The sequence below is a fragment of the Sylvia atricapilla genome, chromosome 1 (genome assembly GCF_009819655.1).
Source record: "Sylvia atricapilla isolate bSylAtr1 chromosome 1, bSylAtr1.pri, whole genome shotgun sequence".
Lineage (NCBI taxonomy): Eukaryota > Metazoa > Chordata > Aves > Passeriformes > Sylviidae > Sylvia > Sylvia atricapilla.
Genome location: NC_089140.1, coordinates 2,903,218 through 2,925,464, shown reverse-complemented (window position 1 = coordinate 2,925,464; position 22,247 = coordinate 2,903,218). Strand labels below are relative to the sequence as shown.

At 46.3% G+C, this 22,247-nt stretch overlaps 1 protein-coding gene across 1 annotated transcript in view; it reads left to right on the top strand.

The window, feature by feature from the left end:
- Window positions 1-4,410: 4,410 nt before the first annotated feature.
- Window positions 4,411-22,247, top strand: part of VIPR1 (vasoactive intestinal peptide receptor 1) — a 102,985-nt gene continuing 85,148 nt past the window's right edge. Inside the window, exon 1 of the mRNA XM_066313911.1 lies at window positions 4,411-4,470. Coding sequence (XP_066170008.1) covers window positions 4,414-4,470 — 57 coding nt within the window. The 5' untranslated portion in view covers window positions 4,411-4,413. The remainder of the gene's footprint in view (window positions 4,471-22,247) is intronic.

Sequence of the window (22,247 nt, the reverse complement as noted above, 5' to 3'; positions counted from 1 at the left end):
TGTTAGCCTTTGTATTTCTGATTGCCAGAGGCACAGAGGGGAAGAAAAAAAAAAAAAAACCAAAAAGACCACAGGCAGGAAACAATATTAGTTGCTTTTATTTACCTCTGCCGTTAATGCCCACCAAAATATCTTGCATCTGTATGACATTTCCCCAAGCAGCTCTCAGAGAGATAAGGCGTTTTGTGAAAGGTACCACAGCACAAACATTAATTACCTTAGAGGAAGAGGGTTAAATAATGGTGATGAAGAAAGGCAGGCACAGAAAAAGTTCACCAGCCCAACAGAGTGATCACTGTGCTGCTGCTGGTGTGAAGAGGAATTTGATCAAGGCTTTCTGGATTTGTTCACGCCTGAGATTAGGGGGAAAAAAAATCACCTTCCAGGCTACAATATCCACTTAATAGCTGAGAGCCTGTTCAACACCAAGCAGCTGCCACCTTCCAGCCTCCCCTCACAGCCCTGAAGCTTAGGAGAGGCTTTTGCAGGAGGTGTTGGATGGAATCACAGCTAGGCAAGCACCAAACTCCCACCAGCAGGGAGAGATGGAAACTGAACTGCAGCAGCTCAAACCAGAACGCTGCTTTGGAGGAAATACACCTTGGAATGGAAATACCTGAGTAATTCAGCTTAACACCTGGGAATTTTCCTGCTCCTCACCCACCCAAGGCAAAAATGAGGGTTTAAACCATGACCACACCATGGAATCACAGTGCACCAACATTTTGAATTCTTCAGGCTCACGCTGTTGTTTTAAAGAGGATACACAGGGATAAGAAGAAGGCAAAAAAAAAAAGTTGCCAAATGAATGACACAGGCTCCATGTGCAGGGTTCCAGAGAGTTTGAGGGTTTTTCAGACTGCACTGACACAAAGCCTTTAGCCATGTGGAGAAGAGAATGTGATGTCACTGGGTCTGGCAGTGTAAGATTTGGGGGTTTGGGGCAAAATCAGCAGGAGGTGGGGTCAAAATCAAACAGGCAGATTTCTCCCAACACTGTGGAGTTCACTCACTGCCTTGTAAGAAATTATCTGATTGTTTTAGAGAGTTATCTGAATTTGGTGAAGAATTGATGAAAAAAAGCACGAGTTTGCCTCTCTTTTATCTTGCAGCTGGCCTGAGCACGGAGTAACAACAGGATGATGTCTGGAGAGAGGCAGAGGTCCCATACCTGGTGTTGTTTCAGTGAGGCACAGAAGGGTGGAGGACGACCAAGGGGTTTATTTTACCTGTCACATTCACTGTGAATTCAAACTGAAAGTAGCCAAGCCCCTGATTAATACTCATTTGCATATTAACTTCCACACCCCTAAGGATGCAAATGAAGACACAACATGCCTCACGTGTAGACTGCAGACAACAAAGCCCCTCCTGTAACACGGGATTGTTCTACCCCTTTGGCAAGGCCAAAAATTACAGTATAGAAGGAGTCTGGATAAAATTAAATATGAAAAGAAAGGAAGGAAAAGGAGGGAGGGAGGGAAGGAAGGAAGGAAGAGAGAGAGAAAGAAGGAAAGAAGGAAGGAAGGAAGGAAAGAAGGAAAGAAGGAAAGAAGGAAAGAAGGAAAGAAGGAAAGAAGGAAAGAAGGAAAGAAGGAAAGAAGGAAAGAAGGAAAGAAGAAAGAAAGAAAGAAGAAAGAAAGAAAGAAAGAAAGAAAGAAAGAAAGAAAGAAAGAAAGAAAGAAAGAAAGAAAGAAAGAAAGAAAGGAAGAAAGGAAGAAAGGAAGAAAGAAAGGAAGAAAGGAAGAAAAGAAAGAAAGAAAAGCCCTGTTTGCTCAGGATCAGTCAATGGGCTGTGTCTCTCCTTCACTGAATGCAACCAGATTCGTGGTGTTGAAAACAAACTATTTGTGAATCTGTGGAAGTTCTTGTTGAACAGGACCAGGCTTGAGAGCTGAACTGGTTTTAATCAAGAATTAAAGCCAGCTGCACGCAGCCCTTCTGATCCCTGAGAACCAGCAGGATCACAAGAGGGTTATTTTCTGCCCAATTTCCATACCCTCAGCACAGCAAATCCACAGGACACTGGATGAGCTGCACCTCAATCCAGCACAGCCCACAGGGCAAAACGTGCTTCAGGCTTTTCCTGTAAAATCCCAAATCCTTCAGATTCACTCTCTGCAAAGAACCCAAAAATCAGCCAATACCTTGCTCCCCTCCTCCTTCCCCCCAATTTTTCTTTTTCCTTAACAGGCTACTTGAAAGCAGTCAGGCTGCATTAATAAATGAAATAAAGGAACCCAGAGTGGCTGTAATTAGTGGGGGGATGCAGTGACCAGCTAATCAGCCCTGCCCCTCTCATTTTAGGATCCAAACTGAGCTTTATATAGCTTTGCTGGGTGTTCAAACCTCTGTACAATTAATTGAGGTAATTAACATCTTGTCCCTCTTTTTACACTGGCAATTACAGGCCATCATCAGGCCTATGATGAGAAACAAGGGAGAGGATTGGGATTTTTCATATCAAATAAAAAAAATAAAAAAAAAATGGAAAAGTATTTTCAATACCAGTAAATTCACGTCTTTCCATAGAAGTGGGGGAAAAAGACATTAAACTGATTTTCTGTCATCCTTTGGCGGTTATCTTGAAAAAGTGGATGGTTCAGTGATTTGCTGACAAGAGCTAAAGACTGAATAAAACTTTGGATTTTTACCTTTTAAGTTTCTTCCCCTAAAAATGGCATCTTTCTGGCTTGTGTCAGTAAACTGAATTAGGGAGTTGTCTCCAGGGCCTCCCAAGTATGAGGATTTTGTTTTGTTTCTTCTGCAGGTGGTTTACAAGACAACAAATCTGCCCATCTGTTGGAGCTTGAAAATCTAGCAGGGCTGGGGAGAAAGGAACAGCGAGGAGGGTATTGTTTTTCTTAGTTTTACCTTTATTTATAGGGCTTGTTTGGCTTTCTAAACTAAAGCAAGTTTAGACTTGAGGCTTGTCTTGAGTTGAAAGGAGCATTTCCCTTAATGTTAAATTAAATGCTGCCCAGTGTGTTGGAAAGGGGAAAGATTTCCACATTTTTTTAATTGAAAAATGGAGGTCAGCCTAATCTTGAGCTGTTCTTCCAAACTGAGAAATCCAGAAATTCCATATCAGTGACCTACGATGTGGAATTGTTCTGCCTCTTTCTCGGGGAAATATGTATTTTGTATATATAAAATATGTATAAATATCATATATTCAGATCAGTGATTTGTGTTGGCATTTTTGGCCTATTTAACCACTTCTCAGCGAGCAGTTATTTCAGAGGAAGCCAAATGCCTCAACTAATTGTTCCTTTCCCTTCCCGGGAGTGCTGGGTCACATTCCCAAAAGTGGAAAGGTGAGAAATTAAGAAAAAAGGAAAAAAAGAAAAAAGAAGGGAAGAAAAAAAAAAAAAAAAAAAAAAAAAAAAAGGAAAAGGAAAAAGAAAAACGGAAAATGAAATGGAAAAAAGGAAAATGAAAAACGAAAAAGAAAAAATAAAAATAAAAAGGAAAAAGAATAATGGAAAAGGCAAAGGAAAAAAAGGAAAAGGAAAAAGGGAAAAAGAAAATGCGAAAAAAAGAGAAAAAGAAGAGGAAAAGAAAAAAGGAAAAGGAAAAGGAAAAGGAAAAGGAAAAGGAAAAGGAAAAGGAAAAGGAAAAGGAAAAGGAAAAGGAAAAGGAAAAGGAAAAGGAAAAGGAAAAGGGAAAAGGAAAGAATAAATATAAATAGTGAGAAAAGGGTAAATAGGGAAAAACAGAGAACAAGGGGAAAAAGGAAAGAGAAAAAAGGGGACAAAAGGAGAAAAAGAAAAAGATGAAAAGGGAAAAGAAGTGAAAAGAGAAGAGAGAGGAAAGGGAGAAACAGTGAAAAGGAAATGTGTGAAATAGGAGAGAAAAGGGGAAGAGAGGAGGAAGAGGGAAAAAGAAGATATAGGAAATGAGAAGAAAGGAGAGAATGGAAAAAGAATAAAGTCAAAATGAAAAGGAGGAAAGCGAGGGACGAGAAGCAAAATAGGAAAGAAAGGAGAAAGGAAAGGTGTGAAGGAAATACAAAGGAAATACAGGAGAAAGAAGAGGAAAAGAAGGGGAAGCGAAAATCAATAAATAATAAAATAAAAAAATTTAAAAAAAAGAAAAAAAAAAAAAAAAAAAAGAAAGGAAAGGGGAAGGAAGGCGACAGTGCGGAAGGGGAGAAGGAAGGCAGGGGCAGGAGCCGGGGCGCTGCTCCCCGCGGCCCCAGCCCTACCTGGGCCGGGCGGGGGCGGTGCCGGAGCCGCCCCGCGCAGGGAGGAGGCGGCGGCGCTGCGGGCGCTCGGCGGAGCGGAGCGGAGCGGGCTCAGAGCCGGCTCAGAGCCTCTGCCTCCTCCTCCTCCTCCTCCTCCTCCTGCTGCTGCTGCTGTGCCTTCTCCTCCTCCCGCAGCCGCTGGATGCGCCGGGAGCCGCGGCAGGACCATGCGGGGCTCGGCGCTGCGCGGAGCCGTGCCGCTGCTCGGCTGCCTCCTGGCCGCGGTGAGTGACCGGGATGCCCCGGCAACTTCGGGGAACTTTGGGACAGCTGCAGGGTGGAGGCAAGGTGGATCTAGCTGCTCTTTTTTTTTTCCCGGCCCCTGGTGGTGTGGGGAATAGCGATCGCTTGGTTTGCCTTCAGATCCAGGTGCGCGTCCCTTGGGCGGGTGAGAGGAGCGCTTGGAACTGGAGGAATTGCTGGTTTTGCGGGTTTGTTTCACCCCCGGCTCCTGGTTCCGTGCTCATTCAGGCTTTCGGTTGGCTTTGGGTTGATGTTCAGGAGCTTCGAGGAGTCCCCGCGATGCTCTCGCCAAGCCCGGGGATAACGGGATGGGATTTCCCCGGGGGGCTCGGGGATGGGATCTCCCCGCAGATCCCCACCAGGAGTCGGGCAAAACGCTGCTCTCCAACCCTCCAGACCCGAGCCGAGGATGTATCTGAGCTGCCGTGCCCCTCCTGGCCCCGCGATGGGGCAGGCTGAGCTAAAGGGGTTGGTTTGTCCCGGAGCCGGGTCAGAGCCACACGTGTGCGAGCTGAGCCCATCCTCCGTGCCAGCAGGAGCAGGGCACGGCTTCTGCTCGCTTATCGGAGCTCCTCGTTCCCGGGAAAAGTGTCCCCGAGCACGGCACGGGGTGCCACTGCACGATCTGTAAGGTCCCTTCCAGCCCGGAGCGTCCGGGGAACCTGCAGCTCTCCGGGTGTGCAAGAGCTTTGTTTCCTCCCAGTGTTTGATTTACAGCGGGATTAGTTCTGATTTAGCATTGGGGTTGGACGGGGGAGATTCGGCGCTGGTTGTGGCTGAGTTTTTGAGTTTCCCTGGCACTTGTAACCTTCTCCCGGAGTGGTTTTCTCTCTGGAAGGTGAAGCTGCCTCCCCCACCACAGCTGGGTTGTGCCATCAGCTCTTGGCTGCCAGTCCCCTTGTATTTGCTCTGCTGTGGTCACAGAACCACCGTAGAATTGTAGAGTGGTTGGAAATAAATGTCATCTGATTCCAAAGCCCTGTGGACAGGACAGCTTTCAGTGGACCAGTTGCTCAGAGCATCATCCAGCCTGGTCCTAAATCAGAGTCAGAGTAGCCAAGGCTCAGAGAGTGGAAGTTAACCCAGATGTGTCAGTGCATCACTTGTCTCCCTTTTCTGCTCCCCTTTCTTCTCTCCTTGTCCCACAAGTAATGAAACAAATGGATTTATTTGCAATTTTTTTTTTTCTGGCTGTCACCATGAGCCACACACCCATCTACATTGCCCAAGACTTCCTTAGAGGAAGAACAGGTTGGGAAAATGGATTAAAGTACTAAAAAAAAAAAAAAAAAAAAAAAAAGACCAGGCAAAATCAGTTCTTGGAATTCTACAGAGCTTGCTTTAGGGAAGATCCAAAATAGCCCATGTGTCCAGGGCTGGAGCTGGGGAAAGGAGAAGGGGACAGCATTCTCATCAGCTGCTGGAGCTGCTCCAACCCTTGCTTCCACTGAAGCCCTTGGCAAAAATCCCATTTCTTTAAAGATTGTTGGCATGAGGAGCTCCTCTGGGGCAGGTCCTGCAGAGGGTGAGGTCACAGGGCTGCTGAAGTTCACCCTGCAAGAGGTGGCAGGATCAGGCCGTGGGTGATGCTCTTGGGTTGCCACCAAAAAGCACCAACCCCCAAAGCTTTGGGGCAGCACAAGGCACAGGCTGGGTGCAATCCTGTGACTGCTTCCTCTCCAACCCTTTTATTATTCTGCTTCTGTTAATGTTCCTGGGATCTGGTTCACGCTGGTGGGTTAAAAAGATTCGCATGCTCCTTATCTGCACTGATCTGCAAGGTGACTAATACTGAACTGCCTCAGTCCTGGAGAAAATCCCTGGTTTGTTCCTCACCTTAAACCCGGGATTTGGTGCTGATTTTTAAAGCAAAAGTAGCTCAGCAATCATGACCTGGCTCTGGGACCCTGTGATGGCTCAGCAGAGCTCGGTTGGTTGGGGTTTCTTTCATTCAATTTATTGTGATCATTTTTATTGGTATGTCCTTGAGAGGGAAAAAAAAAGAAAAAAAAAAAAAAAAAAGAAAAAAAAAATCCTGAGCAAGTGGCTGATCAACAAGTTCAGCGCCATAAAACTGCTGCAGCCGTGTGGTTTCTAATTGCTGTTATAAACTTTCACCTCTCGGCAGCTCGCTGTGGAGAAGAGGGAATTGGGCAGATCTCATTTGCCACGCTCACCAAAGTCCTGCCCTCCTGCCAGGGCCAGCTTTGAAAAGCTGGGATGAAAGTGTTAATGTTGGTGATGTGGTGTAAATGCTCAATAATCCCTTTCAGGTTTTTCTCTGTTGTATTAGGGTGTAATTAAGATAATTTACTCTTGAAGAGCTACAAATTAGACACTTCCCGCCCCTCCCACCCCCCCCAGTGTGTGTCTAGAACATGAGATGTGGATAATTTGAAGCAGTTGGTGGATTCCACGTGCCTTCAGACTCCAAGCTCCTTGAATTAGCCAAATCTGCCCATCTGGTGTAATTTGTGCTTTTCTTCAGAGCTTTGCTCTGTTCCAGCCTTGCAGTAGGTTTGTGATGGAAGAGAGTAAAACAACTCAGACCTGATTCTTCACGAGTCCAAGTGCAAACGCTGGGAATGTGATTGGTGTGGAAAATCAGTGAAATCTGAGCTCGTGGGACACCCACTTCAGCTGTGTCTGTGTCTCCTTCCTCCTGTCATTGATTGAGAATCTGTGAAGCGACATCAACATAACTTTAAATTAAACAATCCCTGGTTTTTGGCCAAAAGACGAGGTACTCACCCTCCAGCCCAGTTCCTGCATCCAGCACAAAGATCCTTTAGCAATAACAACATGTGTTTAACAAAGGCCTTGCCACAAATCCTCCGTGTGTCGCTGGGTATATGATTTATTCCATTTACACTTGTATAAATGCATGACTGACTTTATTCAGGAGAACCAGTTGCCCAACCCTGTGTCTGGGTAGTTCTGAAAGCTTCTCCTCTGCCTCTCTATAAGGCTGAGAGTTTTCAAAGACACATAATCAGCAATAATAATATGGTTGGAGCTCGTGTTTAGGGCATGAAAAGGCCAAACTGTAAAATAGGGTGAGGAAACTGTATCCAAGGGGAAAAAAAACCTGCCAGGGAAAATATTTAAAGCTCTTTCAGGCTGTTTTACTCCAGCTCACCAACACAGCAGCAGGGGCATTCACACCATTATTATCACATCCTCCCCACAACCCAGAGGTCTGTCTCCTTTAGGGAAACTCTGGACAACCTGCCAGGAATTGTGACAGGCTGTAAAAGCAGACAAGTCCATCAGGGCATTCTTTAAACAGAAGGATTTTTACCAGGCCCTCAGCATCAGGAGGCGGCTGGGGACCATGGACAGGGAAAGCTGCTTGGGTTGTGAATTTTGGGTGTGGAGGTGCCTTTATTTTTTATGGCACTTTACAAATATTCTGGTTCCAAGCCCTGGCTGTTGTGCCAGCAGTGAGAGGTGTGAGAGCCAGAGGGCTGCTCCAGGTAGAAATGCTAATTCGGGTGAGTTGCATTTTTGTCCTGTGGTGGCTGCTGAGGGTTGACAAAACGTTTTGTTCTTGTTCTCAGTGTTTCACAGTGGCTTTGTTGAGGGGGGTTTTTGTCTCCTCACACTTGGCTTTCCAAGGAGGGATCAGGGCAGTCAGGGGATGCTCTGCACATCTGGCAAAAGGGCAGGTGGAGAGTGAGTGAGTGAGTGAGTGAGTGGTGGGACTGTGTCAGGAGAGAGATGTTTCAGCTGCGAGGCTGCCTTAAAAAAGGCAAACATGCAGAGTTTATGTTCTTTTTCGGGGGAAAAAAGAGGAGGGAAAAAAAATTAAAATAGAGAGCTTTTTGCCTTCACCAGATGGTCTCCAACAGAAACAACTGGAGAGACTGGTGACTTGTCAAAATCAATCTTCCACATGATGTGCTGATAGTCTGGGAGGACTGGGAATTTTCTGGTGTTTGGGCTAGAACGTGGACACAAATCTGTTGGAATGGTGAGAAGAGGGACAGGAGGGAGATCCCCCTGTTCAGCACCAAGTGTCCCATTTATTGGCAGCCTGGGGAAGGGCACCAGACACTGTGGAGATCAACGAGACCTGAGATTTGATGATCTTTTTTAAAGTCAGACCTGAGTGCACTTGGAGGGGATTTGTCATACCCTGAGCAGCTGAAATTCAGGAAAAGGGCTCAGATTATCCATGCAAAATAAAAACTCAAAGTCAGGCTTTGGTGGGCAGCAGGATTCAGCTGGGTTTTAGGAACACAGGTCACCTCCTGCCTTCAGACCAGGTCAGCACCAGCGTGGCAGTGTCACCTCTCTGCTGCAAACGGGGTCCCTGCTGCATCACCCTGCCTCAGGGGACGTGGATTTGTGGTTTTCCAATGCCTGGGAAAGGCTGTGGGGTTAAATCCAGCCCCACTCCCTGCTCACATCAACTTTCTCTCTTCTGCGTTGGAGAGAAGAGGAAGGTCCTTTACGAGAATCAAAATCAAGGAAATGCAGCCAAGAAAAAAAAAAAAAAACTAAACCCACAAAAAAATCCCAAATCGGGGCCAAAACCACAGATAAAACGAGCTGAAGGTGGCTGGAGAGCCCAGAGCAGGAGGGGCTGACCCAGCAGGGTGGACAGACACACAGACTGGCCTGTGCCATGCCTGGGTTTGTCCTTCTCTCCTGCCCTGGGCAGGTTTTTCCTGAGTGCAGCTACTCCACTGCTCCCTCTCTTCCACACTCCCAGATGTTTTCCACAAATCCCAAGCTCCCACAGCTTCGGCTGGGTGGCATCTGAGCCAAGAGGGGAGACGCTTTTACCTTCAGAAATGAGATCTCAGAGGGCAGCAGTGGAAGAAAACCCAAAACTTTTTGATTTATGAGAAGCCCCAGGATGAGATGCCAGACCTCAGCCTGGCATCCCCCCAGAGCTCCCACAGCTGCTGCCATGGCAGGGAGGTCCTGTGCACAGCTGGAGGAGGTTGTTCCCCACCTGAGCAGCCTTTTTGTCACCATTCCCTTCTGGAGAGCCCACAGCAGGCTGGGCTGGCTGCCTGAGCCCCGGGGATTTCTCTGGGCATGACCTTCCCCCTTCCAGGGATGCAGGGAGAGTTCATTCATCAGCACTCAGAGGAGTTTTTTGAGATGGGGATGAGTTCCCCTGAACCACTGGATGCTCCTCACATCCTTATAAAACCCATTTATTTGTTAAAAGGGGCATTGCCAAGCTGCTTCAGTGCTGCTAGAAAACCTGAAAACTCCTGAAGATATTTAAAAAAAGGAGGAAACTTTCCTTCTGACGAGGATGTTGCTAATACACCACAAACATTTTCCATCCCACAACTTCAGCTTTGTTAGGAGCATCCCCTTGGCTGTAACTTTGCCACAAATCGCTTTGAACCGTGCACAAACCCCAACGAGGGAAGAGCTATAACAGCAAAGCACTTGTGTTTAATAATTGCCAATCTGCACAAACATAAATAGCCCCCCTGAGCGAGGCTGGGAGCGAGCAGGTGAGGTGAAGAGGAGCAAGCAGATGTGAGATTCCCTTGTTCTTCCAGCCCTCATCTCTGCTATTTTTTGCCCCCAGTGCTGTGGGTGGAGGCAGATGAGGTGCCCTGAGGTCAGTGCAGCCCTGGCTGGGGGCTGGTGTGGGTGACATCAGCTCTGGGCTGGGTGATTTTGGAGCTGGCTGGGTTGTGAAGTGAATTTTGGGGCTTTTATTTTTTGTTGTCAGCAGGGATGTGTGCTGTGGGTTGCTCAAGGCTGCAGAGCTCACATTAGTGCTGCTTTACTGGCACTTTATTGGGGCAGATCTTATCTCCAGCACTGACTGCTTTTATATATATATATATTTCAAAATATACATATATATACACACACACATATATATGTATATATATACATATATATATACACGTGTATATGTATATATTTGTGTATGTATATGTATATATTTGTGTGTGTATGTATATATTTGTGTATATATATCTGTGTATATATACATACATATATATGTGTGTGTGTGTGTGTGTGTGTGTATGTGTATTTAGGATTTCCAGGATGTAAAAGCCTGTTCCTGTAGAGGAATTTTAGAGAGCCTGATGTGTTTTAAATCAGCACAGTCACTTTTTTTCAGTAAACTGCACCAGTGGCTATTAACAGCTTTAAATTCCTCCATTAGTCCCATTAGGTGGATTTTTCCCCCCCAGGGCAGTCCCTAACTCTCCATTTCACTGTTTGCATTGCTGGGAGCTGGAGATTTACACTTCTGTAAATCTGCTTGGCATTGAAAGTCTAGTCTTTGCACAGAACTGTCATTATTTTCTAATTCAGAGCCAACTTGGGACTATTTTTTTGATATGAGCTAGACAAACAGGGTGGGTGATGTGGTTTTTATAAACTCTGCTGGCTGCCATGGCTTGGCTCCATTGATTTGCATTGATTAAAGTGGAGAAAAAGCCAATGGAATTGAATACAGAGATCCCAACTCTGTTTGCTGAGCCACCACCCCCATGATCCTGCTCTTTTTTTCAGCAGGGGGTCCTCCTCCTCCTCCTCTATGAGCTCCACAGGTTTTTTCATCCTCATCCCTGTCATCTCATCAAGAGAGACAGGGGGGAAAAAAATCTATTTAAATACGATTCTTGTCTGAAAGGCAAAATATCAATACTTGGTGTCTCCTTTTGAAAGCTGAAATCTATTGGGTGTCTTTTGAGAAGACTTTGAGGCTCCAGCCTGGATTCTGTGTTTAGCAGATGTTTCAGTAAATCCCTGGTGATCTGGAACATCCCAGCTGAGATCTGAGCAGTGCCCCCAGGGCCCTCACAGATGTCACTTGGCTGTCACAGATGCTCAGCCTGGGAGCTCCCTTGCAGGTGGGATTCTCCTGGCAGACCAGGACATTCCTCTGTGGATTTTGGCATTTCCCTGTGGGTGTCTGAGTGACCAGCTCCTGTGGGCTCAGCAGTGAAGGCAGACCCAGTGCTGCTGGCCACACTCAGGCCACTGGAGGGGTAGAAAAATGTCCCCACATCGTCCCTTTGCAGAGAGTGAGGCCCCTGCAGATGCTCTGTGGCAGCAGGGGTACAAGGAGATGATCTTTAAGGTCCCTCTCAACCCAAACCATCGTAGGATTCTGGGCTTCTGTGGTGCTGTGAGCATCACAAAAATTAAAGTTACCTCATTCTGCACCTTCCTGAACCCTCACAGATACAGTGGCACTTCAATCCTTTGGCAGACACCTCTCTTTAGAGATCTTAAGCCTCTAACTGGTTTCTTGTGTTGTGTAAGAGTGAAAAGGAAAAAAAAAAAAAAAAAAAAAAAAGAAAAAGAAGGGAAATTGCTCCATGCTGAGCTTTTCCCTGCAGCCTGCTTTATTCCTTACCCAAGAACAGGTTTTATTTCATCTCTCCCAAGTGGCAGCTCAGACTTTGAGGAACTCATCCCCTTGCCAGGCAGGAAGAACGTGAAATAAAATTAAGTGTACTGGTTGTGATGACCACCACCCGCCCCCCCCAAAAAAAAAAAAAAAAAAAAGGGATCCACAACAGCTCTGCACATTTGCACCAAAAGGAAAAGCAGCCTCAAGGCTGACCCTCAGCAGCTTTGTGCCCTGGAGATGGCCAGGATCCAAACCCTGCTGGGGATTACACCTCTGCCACCTTGATTTTGCCATGGCCACATCCACCTCTCGTTTTCAGTGACTGTGAGGTGGATTATTAAGGTTATTGTTAGATCTTCTACCCCATCCATTTGTCAGGGGAGAGGGGAACTCGCTCATCCTGCTCATGGCTATGTGGGACACATGTACTTGCCTTTTTTTAATTTTTATTTTTTAGTCACCTTTCACTGCCCTCCGGAGTTTCCTGACTGGAGATTAAACCTGTGCCTGGTTTAAAGTGGTTAAAGCCACTTCATCCTCCTCACCATCAGAGGCTGGGAGCCCTGTGGAGGGATGAGATCCCAATTCTTTGGGATTCCCTCCCTGAGAGTTCATGGGCTTTTCCTCTTGCCCTGGGGTCATCCCAAAGCAAAATGCAAATGGCAAAAGAGCCAACACAGAGTCAATTAATTTGTTTCCTTCCACATCTGCATCCATCTGTTTGGTTTTTTTACCATTTTCATCCTGCCTTTTAAGAATAATTAGGCTTTTCCAGCCCATTTTTCACAACAGGAACAGGCTGTCTTTTTTTGCTTGACATCCTCAGAGGCAGAGGAAAAAGCTGCTGAGAGAGTTCCCAGCTTTTCCAGGGCACCAAGAGGAGGCCAAGCACTACAGAGGAATTTCTGACATGCTCAAGTGTCAGCTGCAAGGCTGAGTGCATTTTTTTGGGGGGGGATATGACATAAAACACGTCTGCAGAGCCATGTGGGTCTCAGCCATGCACTTAACTCCAGTGATCCCTCTCAAGGAAATTTCCCACCCTTTCTGCTCTTTTGTGCTCCCTGACTTTTATTGGACAGTTTGGGTGGTTTTTTTCTGCAGAGTTTCTCTGTGCAAACCTTTTTTTTTTTTTTTTTTTTTTTTTTTTTTTTTTTTTTCACATGCTGGAGGTGATGCTCTGTGGTTGCAGCGCAGGAATTGTTCGAACAGTTTTTGTTTTCAGCAGCATCTCCAGCAAAATTCAACTTTGTTCCTCCTTGCCCCTCTCCCTCTGCTCCCTTTCCAGGGAATTCACAGAGCACAGGGTGTATCAAAGGCTTATCTTTAGGCTGTTTGTGTGCAATGCAGATGAGGAAAGGTTTTTTATCAAGAGAAATAACAGCTTACATTGGAACGACTGAAATAGATATTTATATGTCTGTATATATATATTTATGCTTATAAAAATGTGTGCTTTCAGGTGTAGCAATACTTCCTGAGGGATAAAAGAGGGGAAAAACAAAAAGCTGAGTAGCTGTGGATTTAGCCTGAAAGTGTTTGGGGTAACATGAGATCAGAGTGCTGGTTGGGTTGGGTGTCCTGTGGCAAAACCATCACTCCCATCCTTCATGCCACAGACCTGCAGCTGAGCTCCCAAATTAACATTCCTGGCTCTTCTGGGCATTAAACCTCTCAGACTCCATGGAAATTGGGATTTTTTTATGTTCTGCCACAGTTTCCTTTCTCCCTGCTCTCTCTGTGCTGCCACAGAGGTGATAACTATCCATATCCCCCCGCCCCACAAAGATCTTGATTTCTTTTTATTTCTGTATTATTTTTATTTCTGTGATTAACCAACCTGACAGAACTCAGAACAGATTTTTTTTTTTTTTAGACCCATGAAATGTGTAGCTGGAAGTTTCCTCGTTGTGTTCCAGGCGTAAAGAGCCTTAAAAGCTTTTTTTTTTCTGCCTCTAGCTGTGCTAGTCAGTCTAATAAAAAATACCACATGCCATATATCAGCAGTCAATCATGGCCATAAGAACACTTAATAAAACTCTGGTTTGAGATGTTGCTTTTAGAGACACATTCATCTTGGTCCCTGCTTCTTTTGGAGATGGTTCTTTGGTGTCTGCCAGAGGCTGAAAGTGCACTGGAAGTGCGTGATCTCCACAATAATCATATTTATACACCATGAGGAAGGGACTCCTGGTGTTGGTGTGTGTATTTGTGCCTTCCACCTCAGCTGTTTGTTTTTTATTTGGATCTTACAAACTTGGGGATAGAAAACAGGAACAGATTTTCTGTCTCCTTGAATTGTGTCAACGCAGGACTCCCATTTTAACCATACAGTTATTTACCTTCATTTTCTTAAAATCTACCTTTTTTCTGTGCTGCTGTCACTGGAAAGCTGTTCCCAGAGCCAGACATCTCTGGTGCTTAAACTGTGTTAGCCAAGCCCTGATGGTTTTGTAGACAGAAAAGGAAATTAGAGTGGGAGCTCACTGCCATGGGTCTTCTTGACCTGAGCCTAAGAAATGCCTTAAGGGACCAAGAAAATATCTGGAAACATTTTTAACCCCAGCTATAAAGCTGAAGCTTTGGTTGTCTGTGCAAATTTGTTTGCTGAGTGTTGTTGTTGCAGGGAGGTGAAGCAAAGGCAGGATTTATTGAGGGGGCACCGTCCAAAAACGTTCAGTTGAGTTGTGGAAGAAGAGCAAAGTGAAGGGCTGAGGAAAAGTTGTGTTTCTCTGAAGGGAAGACCGCTCATGCAGCTCAAGAGCACTGTCCCTGCTCCTTGGAAAGAGAGATGGGAAGGGAGAAGAATCCCTGGGACTGTTGCATGCTGTGGTGGAGAGCTCAGGGTCTGGCCAGGACCTGTGATCTCAGCATGGAATTGCCTGGGGATATGGGGATGAGGGAGAAGATGGAAGTTGTGATGAGCAGTGGGCAGGAGTCCTGAACCCCCTCAGCTGCAGAGGGGCTGGGAAGCAGAGCCTTTGGGGAGATCCACTGAGGAATGATCCCAAATCTGAGCTGAATCCCTCGTGTGGGGTGGCCCCTGGCTCTGCTCATCCCATCTGGCTCACAGAATCACAAAATCACAGAATGTCCAGGTGGGAAGAGACCTCCAAGATCATTGAGTCCAACCCAGCCCCAACACCTCAACTAAACCACGAATGGCACTGAGTGCCACATCCAGTCTTTGTTTAAACACCCCCAGGGATGGTGACTCCACCACCTCCCCAGACAGACCATTCCAGTACTTTATCACACTTTCTGTAAAAAACTTTTTCCTCAAATCCAACCTGTATTTCCCTTGGAATAGCCTGAGGCTGTGTCCTCTCCTTCTGTCAGTGCTGCCTGGAGAAAGAGCCCAACCCCAGATGAGCACAACCACCTTTCAGGGAGTTGTACAGAGTGGCAAGGTCACCTCTGAGTCTCCTTTTCTCCAGGATAAACACCCCCAGCTCCCTCAGCCGTTCCTCACAGGGTTTGTGTTCCAGCCCCTCACCAGCCCCGTGGCCTCCTCTGGATGGGCTCAAGGGTCTCAATGTCCATCCCAAACTGAGATCCCAGAGCTGGACACAGCACTCAGTGTCCATCCTAAACTGAGATCCCAGAGCTGGACACAGCACTCAGTGTCCATCCCAAACTGAGATCCCAGAGCTGGACACAGCACTCAGTGTCCATCCTAAACTGAGATCCCAGAGCTGGACACAGCACTCAGTGTCCATCCCAAACTGAGATCCCAGAGCTGGACACAGCACTCAGTGTCCATCCTAAACTGAGGGGCCAGAACTGGACACCCCTGTCCAGGAACTTCCCAGAGCTCCAGCACTCCCAGGGACATTCCCTGTGCTGGGAATGCTGAGCAGCCCAGGTGCACTTCTCTCTCCTGCTCTGCCTTTTTCCAGCATGGACTTTTTTTTTTTCCTCTTCAAATTTCCCAAATGGTGCATCCCTCTCCTGTTCCTCTCTGCTGCAGGTCTGACAGGATTTGTTATTACACAACGAAGCTGTCATCATCACCATCATCATCCTCATCAAATAGCAACTGTGTCTTTGGTTCTTGCTTCCTTCTCCACTATGGAACTGCTGAGAAATCTCTCTTTCCAAAAGGGGAGTTAAAATGCTTGGCAGGTTGATGCCCTTCTTTTTTATGATGATTCCTTGTGTGTGCCAGTTCACCACTCAAACTTCCTGGGCTGTCAGCTCTGAAAACAAGTATTAAATATATATTGCAGCCCTGGGAGGAGAGCCCAACCAGTCAGAGAGCAATGGACCTAAAAATAAATGCTGATTTCCTTTGCAGAGTAGCCTGGGGAAAAGTACAGGCAAGGAACAGCATCCACTGGGGCAACCAGCAGGAGAAGGAGATGAACCAATAAATTCAGCTACAGATGGAGAGTTCAGGATGAAACTGGGGAGCTCAGCCCAGCTCCAGACTCTGGAAATGAACTTTCTGCTGGAGGTGGTCTCGTGGCTGAATGCCTAAAACCCAACCTGGAAAATGAAACTCACTTTTGCCTTGTTTCTTTTCACTTTTTTTTTTCTGCTGACATGCTAAAGGCATTGTAATTAATGTTTGGCTAGATTAGCATTGCTAATTGATGTCATGGGGATGATGTGCTCACCCCCTACACACGTGGACTCGTGATGACGTCAGGGAATGGAAGCATCCTTTTCATCATGGAAATATTAGGAGAAATTTCTTCTCTGAACCTGTTGTCAAGCTGTGGAACAGGCTGCTCCTGTTAGAGGAGGAATCACCCTCCCTGATTTAATTGATCTTAAGGTCAAGATCTAAAGACTTGTGAGTGGTCTCTTCACATTAGACCTTGCTGACTCTTTGCCTTCCAAAGATATTTTCCCTTGACAAATAAAACCCCTAATATTTCACTTGAGGAATAATCTCAGCCAGGTGTGTTATTTTGTAAAGTTAAAGGGCGATGAAAGGACTTATCCTTGGGGATTTTCATTCTTAGTCAATGAGGAAGAAATCCTTTCCCCCTTTTCCTCCCATCAAGAAACTGGATTTGTTTAGAAGTCCCAAGTTATTTTTCTTAACAGAAGGGTGAATAAATGAAGAAAAATGCTCTGTTTTAAAACTTTCTTTTCAGGCCAGAAAATGGCCAGGATGTGCTGTATCTTCAGCTGATGGCAGAGCCATTTCTGGGAAGGAGGGAAATGCCACATTCCTGATTCTCAGGCTGTCAGTCTGATCCCACTCAGGATCATGACCTGTGCCACAGATCAGACAGTGGAAAAGTTTCACTTTTGAAAGTTCTATCACAACTATCAGTTTCACTTTCAGCCTTGGAGTCTGGGGCTCTCTAACTCCCTTCAAAAGCAGCAGACTTAATTGGGGAAGAACGTTTTCAGGCTTAAAAAGTTAATACTTGACTAAAGTAGTTTAAAAGTATTTAAGAATCTAAGAAGTTCTGGCCACTGAGATCTCCTGTGGGATTTATCCTGCCAAATGGTGGCATTTAAGTGGAGTGATGGAAAGCAACACTCCTGGCTGTCAGGAGGGAGAGGGCAGGAGTCATCCAAGGGAAAAGCTGGATTTTCTTCATCATGTGGGAGACACACTAAGAGAAACACGTGTGTTCTTGGGTTTGACCAGGAGGTGGTTAATTCAGCCTAAATCAGCACCTTGTGGCTCAAATCATTTTTTGCTGGAGATAAAAATTATGTCTTTCTTGATGGAAGTAGCATCTGATCTCCTTGCTGTCTGTAAGGAAAGTTCTGCTGAGTTCCTGTGGCAGTGCTATTTCAAGGGAATTCCCAAAGGATCACTGCAAACAGCACAAGTCCAAGACCTCACCTCCACCATCTCCCCCAGCATCCCTTCTCCTGGCAAAGGACACAGGGAGATAAATGCCCTCAGGAATTTGGTCACATATTCATTGAGCCCTCAGGAATTTAACTCCTGGCTGTACTTGGGAAAATGCTGCCCTGCAGCCACCATCCTGGCCAGGATAAATCAGCTTAGCTTGGCTGATGTGAGCCTGGCTGTGCCACGGAGGGTCCCACTGCGGGATTAATTACAGCTGAAAACCCAGTCCACCTCAACACCCAAATATGCCCAACCACTCACAATTCCATTTCCAAGATGCCTCATCACCCATTATAGAAGAACTCGTAGAATTCCACAGCCACACCCTAATGGTCACCCATCTGCAGCCTACTTCTTTACCTTCTAGCTCTTACACTCGCCAAAAATCTGTCATCAGGTTGATGCACAAGAGATGGAGCTTGTCTGAAGGATCCTCCCAGCTATGGCCCTAATCATATTTTCCTTCCCCATCCCCACGAATCCTCCACATGATGGATGAAACCAATGAACCTGGCCTAACCCTGAAAGCCATTGGTCATCAATGATACTGACCCTATGAGGACACTGACTTCAATGACCTCACATTTGGCTCCTACACAGCACCCACAGCAGATCTGCCATAGGACATTTCCATCTCCTGGGAGTCGACCCTGGTGTTCCTGTTCTAATAGAATCTACAGTTTGAGTCATTGTCACTGCTGAAGATGAACTCCTGATGCCTTGAGTTTTATTTCTGTGTATTCCATGTTCTGTGGTGCCCAGGGGTGCAGCTCTGAGCTCACAGTCAGTGTCACTCAGCTCTCTGCACACAGCAGGGACACAAAACAAATCCTTGTCCTGCTGCACACCAAGGACACCTGGGACAAGTTTTCAGGCCCCAAAGCACCAACAACGGTGGCTGAAGGGAGAGAACAAGAAGGATGGGACTGCATCAGCTGCAGCTGGAACTGGACAATTCAACCCCAAGGTGCAAATGGACCCAAACTGATCAAAGTGTGAGACCTGGTGACTGTTTGTCCATTTCTTGTCCATTTTGTGACCATTTTGTGTCCTCCTTGGGTGTCCCCCTGGCCAGGTTCTTGTCCTGCTCAAGGTGGATCCTGGAGGCCTTTTAATAAATATCTACTTTATCCTCCAGCTCTGCCTGGTCTCTGCCCCAGCTCAGCCTTCCCAAGGCATCACAGACACTCATGGTCTGTTCCTGGCCTTGGTGTGAAAACCAACACAATTCCAGGACGCCTCAGCCAAACCTCATTCCTCACCACTGGACCCGGAATCATCTACAGACAATGCTCAGAAATCTGCAGATCCAAACCCAGCTTCATGCCAACTGTGGTAGAATCCACCCTGCTTTCTGACTTTGAGAGCAGATCCTTCTTATTATCATCCTGATCATTAAGGAGCTGTGAAGCAGGGCCTTTTAAGATAGAGAAAGTGGATTTGCCCCCTCCTCAATGATGTGTCTCAGCTAAACCCAAACTCTTGATTTTTTATTATGCTTGCTTCATGGCTTACCTTCTCCCTGGTCATCCAGCCTAAACTCCTCTCATTCTTATCCACAAACCCTCCACCCAGCAAAACTCCCACAGCCTCAAACACCACTCCATGAACCTGACCGTGAGCTTGAGCTTCTTTTCACCAATTTTCAGTCCCTCCTAGGAATTCCCTTCATCCTTATCTCAATAACATTCCCTCCCATCCTATCTAAGGCCTCCTGCCCTTTCTAAGGATTCCTAAGGAAATGTGCCTGGAAGTCGTGACAGGAGCAGCCCTGGAGGGCTGAGACCCACGTGTGGCATAGGCAGCATATCCCAGTGACCCCAGGGATGTGGGGTGTTCCTCAGGGAACACCTCGAGGGGGGTGTGACCCACCCTTGTCCACATCCTGAGCTGGGAATTTCGTGGTCCCCATGTGGCAAAGGAAGAGGATTCCAGCAGTGTTTCCAAGTGATGATGATGCTTGGGAAGAAAAGGCTCCTTAACCACTGGGGCAGGGGGAATCTGCCAGGAATGGGTTCAGCCTTTGACCTCAGAGCCCTTCCAGGACAGTGAGAAACATTTCAGTTGTCTACGAATATAAAAACACAGCCAAGGAGATGAAATCCAGCGTTTGGAGATTCTCAGCTTAGGAAATTCCCAGGATTCAGCAAACAGAACTCCAGCAGATTCAGAGAGTGAGCTTTTGTCTCAGCTTTTACAGACCCTCTGTGTGTCCTGCATGACTTTTTCTGATCCATGAATGGGATGAGGAGACCTCAGGTGGGGCAGCCTGCAAAGGGTTACACAGAGTTTAGCACAGGGAGTTGGATGCACAGCCTGGCTTGGAGAGTGGGGAATGGGCTGCCAGAGTTTGCCACATTCCCTTTGTAATCAGTTAAGTGCTCTCACTCTGATAAGCAAAGTATGATTTTAATTAAAAAGCCATTCCAGCTGGATTTAATTCTTATGCCATTGAAGAGGCAAATTGCTTTGTGTATAAAGAGAAAAAAAAGTGTGATTGTCCTCTTGTTCCAAAGAGTTTTAATCCACAGTGGCTTGGATCCCAGGTCAGGGATAATTTCCCTGCTTCTCGGAAGAAATGTGATTTTTTTTTTTTTTTCTCTCCCATCTCTAAGACATCTCACTCTGACTCCACGTGTTAAGGAGTTCTTTGTGCCATCCCAGGGGGATGCTGCACTCTGGGGAGCCAACCTTGAATTTTTTAGTTCTAAATGAAGGCTTTTCAGAGAAGATCTGCACATTTTTCTATACTTTGATGCTGAGGAACGCACTTCCCTCTATTTCCTATCCTGTATTTAATTTTGTGGAGCAAAGCCTGGAGCTGGTGCTCAGCTGAATCAAGAGGGTTTCTGGTCGTGCTTGGTAGAAAATGTGTGTTCTCCTAGGAGAAAATAAAGATGTTATTTTGCTCTTTACATTGCTCAGCCTCACCTGGTCCAGGTTTAGCTGTGGCATGAGACGTTGCTGTCAAATACCTCCAGAAGAAACTGTCTGATATCATCTTGTGTCACCGAGGAGATGAATGACACAAATCTCCCCCAAAGGCTGGCATAGAGAAAAGAGCAGAAATACAGCGAGGTGACGGCTGTAAACACAATCCAGAACTCCCAAAGGTCTTGCAGATTAAAAAAAAAAAGAATAAATAAATAAAAAAAATCACTTATTTTGTTTATTCACCCACAAGAATATTTGCAGGCTGTGTAAGCACAGCCATGGTCTGGAGTGTCACTGTAGATCAGTGGGACGGGGTTGCTGAGCTTGATTTTCCTCAAGCTCTTTGCAAGGCTCAGTTCTGGGCGTGCTGGGAGCTGTGGATGGATGGCTCCATGCCCAGGTTGGGAAAGCTGTGGAAGGAGAAAGTTCCTTCCCTGCCTGCAGCCCTGTGAGCATGGAAAGCACATCCATTAGCAGTGACAGTGAGCACAGCTACAATTACAGCAATAGCATTAGCACACACGGCCTTGTAAAAAGGTACTAATGATTTCAGGCTTTTGGTTTTAGGCTTTGTTGCTTCTTCTCTTTGCTCACTCTGTTCTGCCTCTGCTGTGCCTTCTGTGTGAAGCCCAAACCTGGGAATTTAGGAGTGAAATTAAGGGGGCAAAGCTGCATTTCCACACTTGGAGAAGCCAATTTCTCCAGAAATGCTCACAGCCTGATTACCCTGTGAGGGATGCACGAGGCACAGCTGGATCCTGGTGCTGCTTTGGCTGTGGTTTAAAAGTGCCATAAATTCTCACCTACAAAAAACTGGTCCTCACTAATGTGTGCAAGGCTGGGAATGGGATGTTCTGAGCAGGAAACAATCCCTGGGGGCAAGAAATCCAGATGGGATTTCCAGAAGGGAAGTTAATGATAGGAACCAGATGATGGTGAACACAATGTTCACTGCAGTGGGCAAGGCACAGGCCGTGGAACAGAAAATTCTCATTTTTCACTCATCTGGCTGGGCTGTGGAGCTGAGAAGAGGTTTCTGAAGGACTCGTAACCTTAAACATGGTTTTCCTTCTTGTCTGGAAGATTTTCCCTTGCTGGACCAACCTCTGCCATGGCAGTGTGAGCTTGTGCCACCGAGAGGCATTTCCAGCCCTGAGGATCCTCAGAGAAAAGATTGAACTCTTCCAGAAGAGTAAAATCAATTGGGTTGTGAAGTCCCAGCCCTGAAGATGCTTTTTAGGTCCCTGCTCCCAGGTTAAGACCCAGCTGAGTCTGATAAACCAAGTGCAGTGCAATCCTCTTTTATGTGATGAGGCGCCTCAGACAGCAGGAGGATTAAAGTGGGATCCCACAGCACATCTGCAGGCACAGGGATTGCACAATCCACTCCCTTTTGTAACATCCAAATAGCTCCTGAGGGGCAGATGCAGCCAGAGTTCACCGTGTCCTCAGCCCCAGGCTGGGTCTGTGGGGTCCAGCAAGCCCAGAAATAATGACAGGGATGATCTTGCTTTGAAGAACACCAAACAGCCAAAAAAAAAAAAAAAAAAGACTAGGAATGGTGTGTCTTCCCTGGAATTTCAGGATATCTCCTTCATTCAGAATGGATTTCTTTCTATCACATATGGAACAGAGAGAAAGGTTAT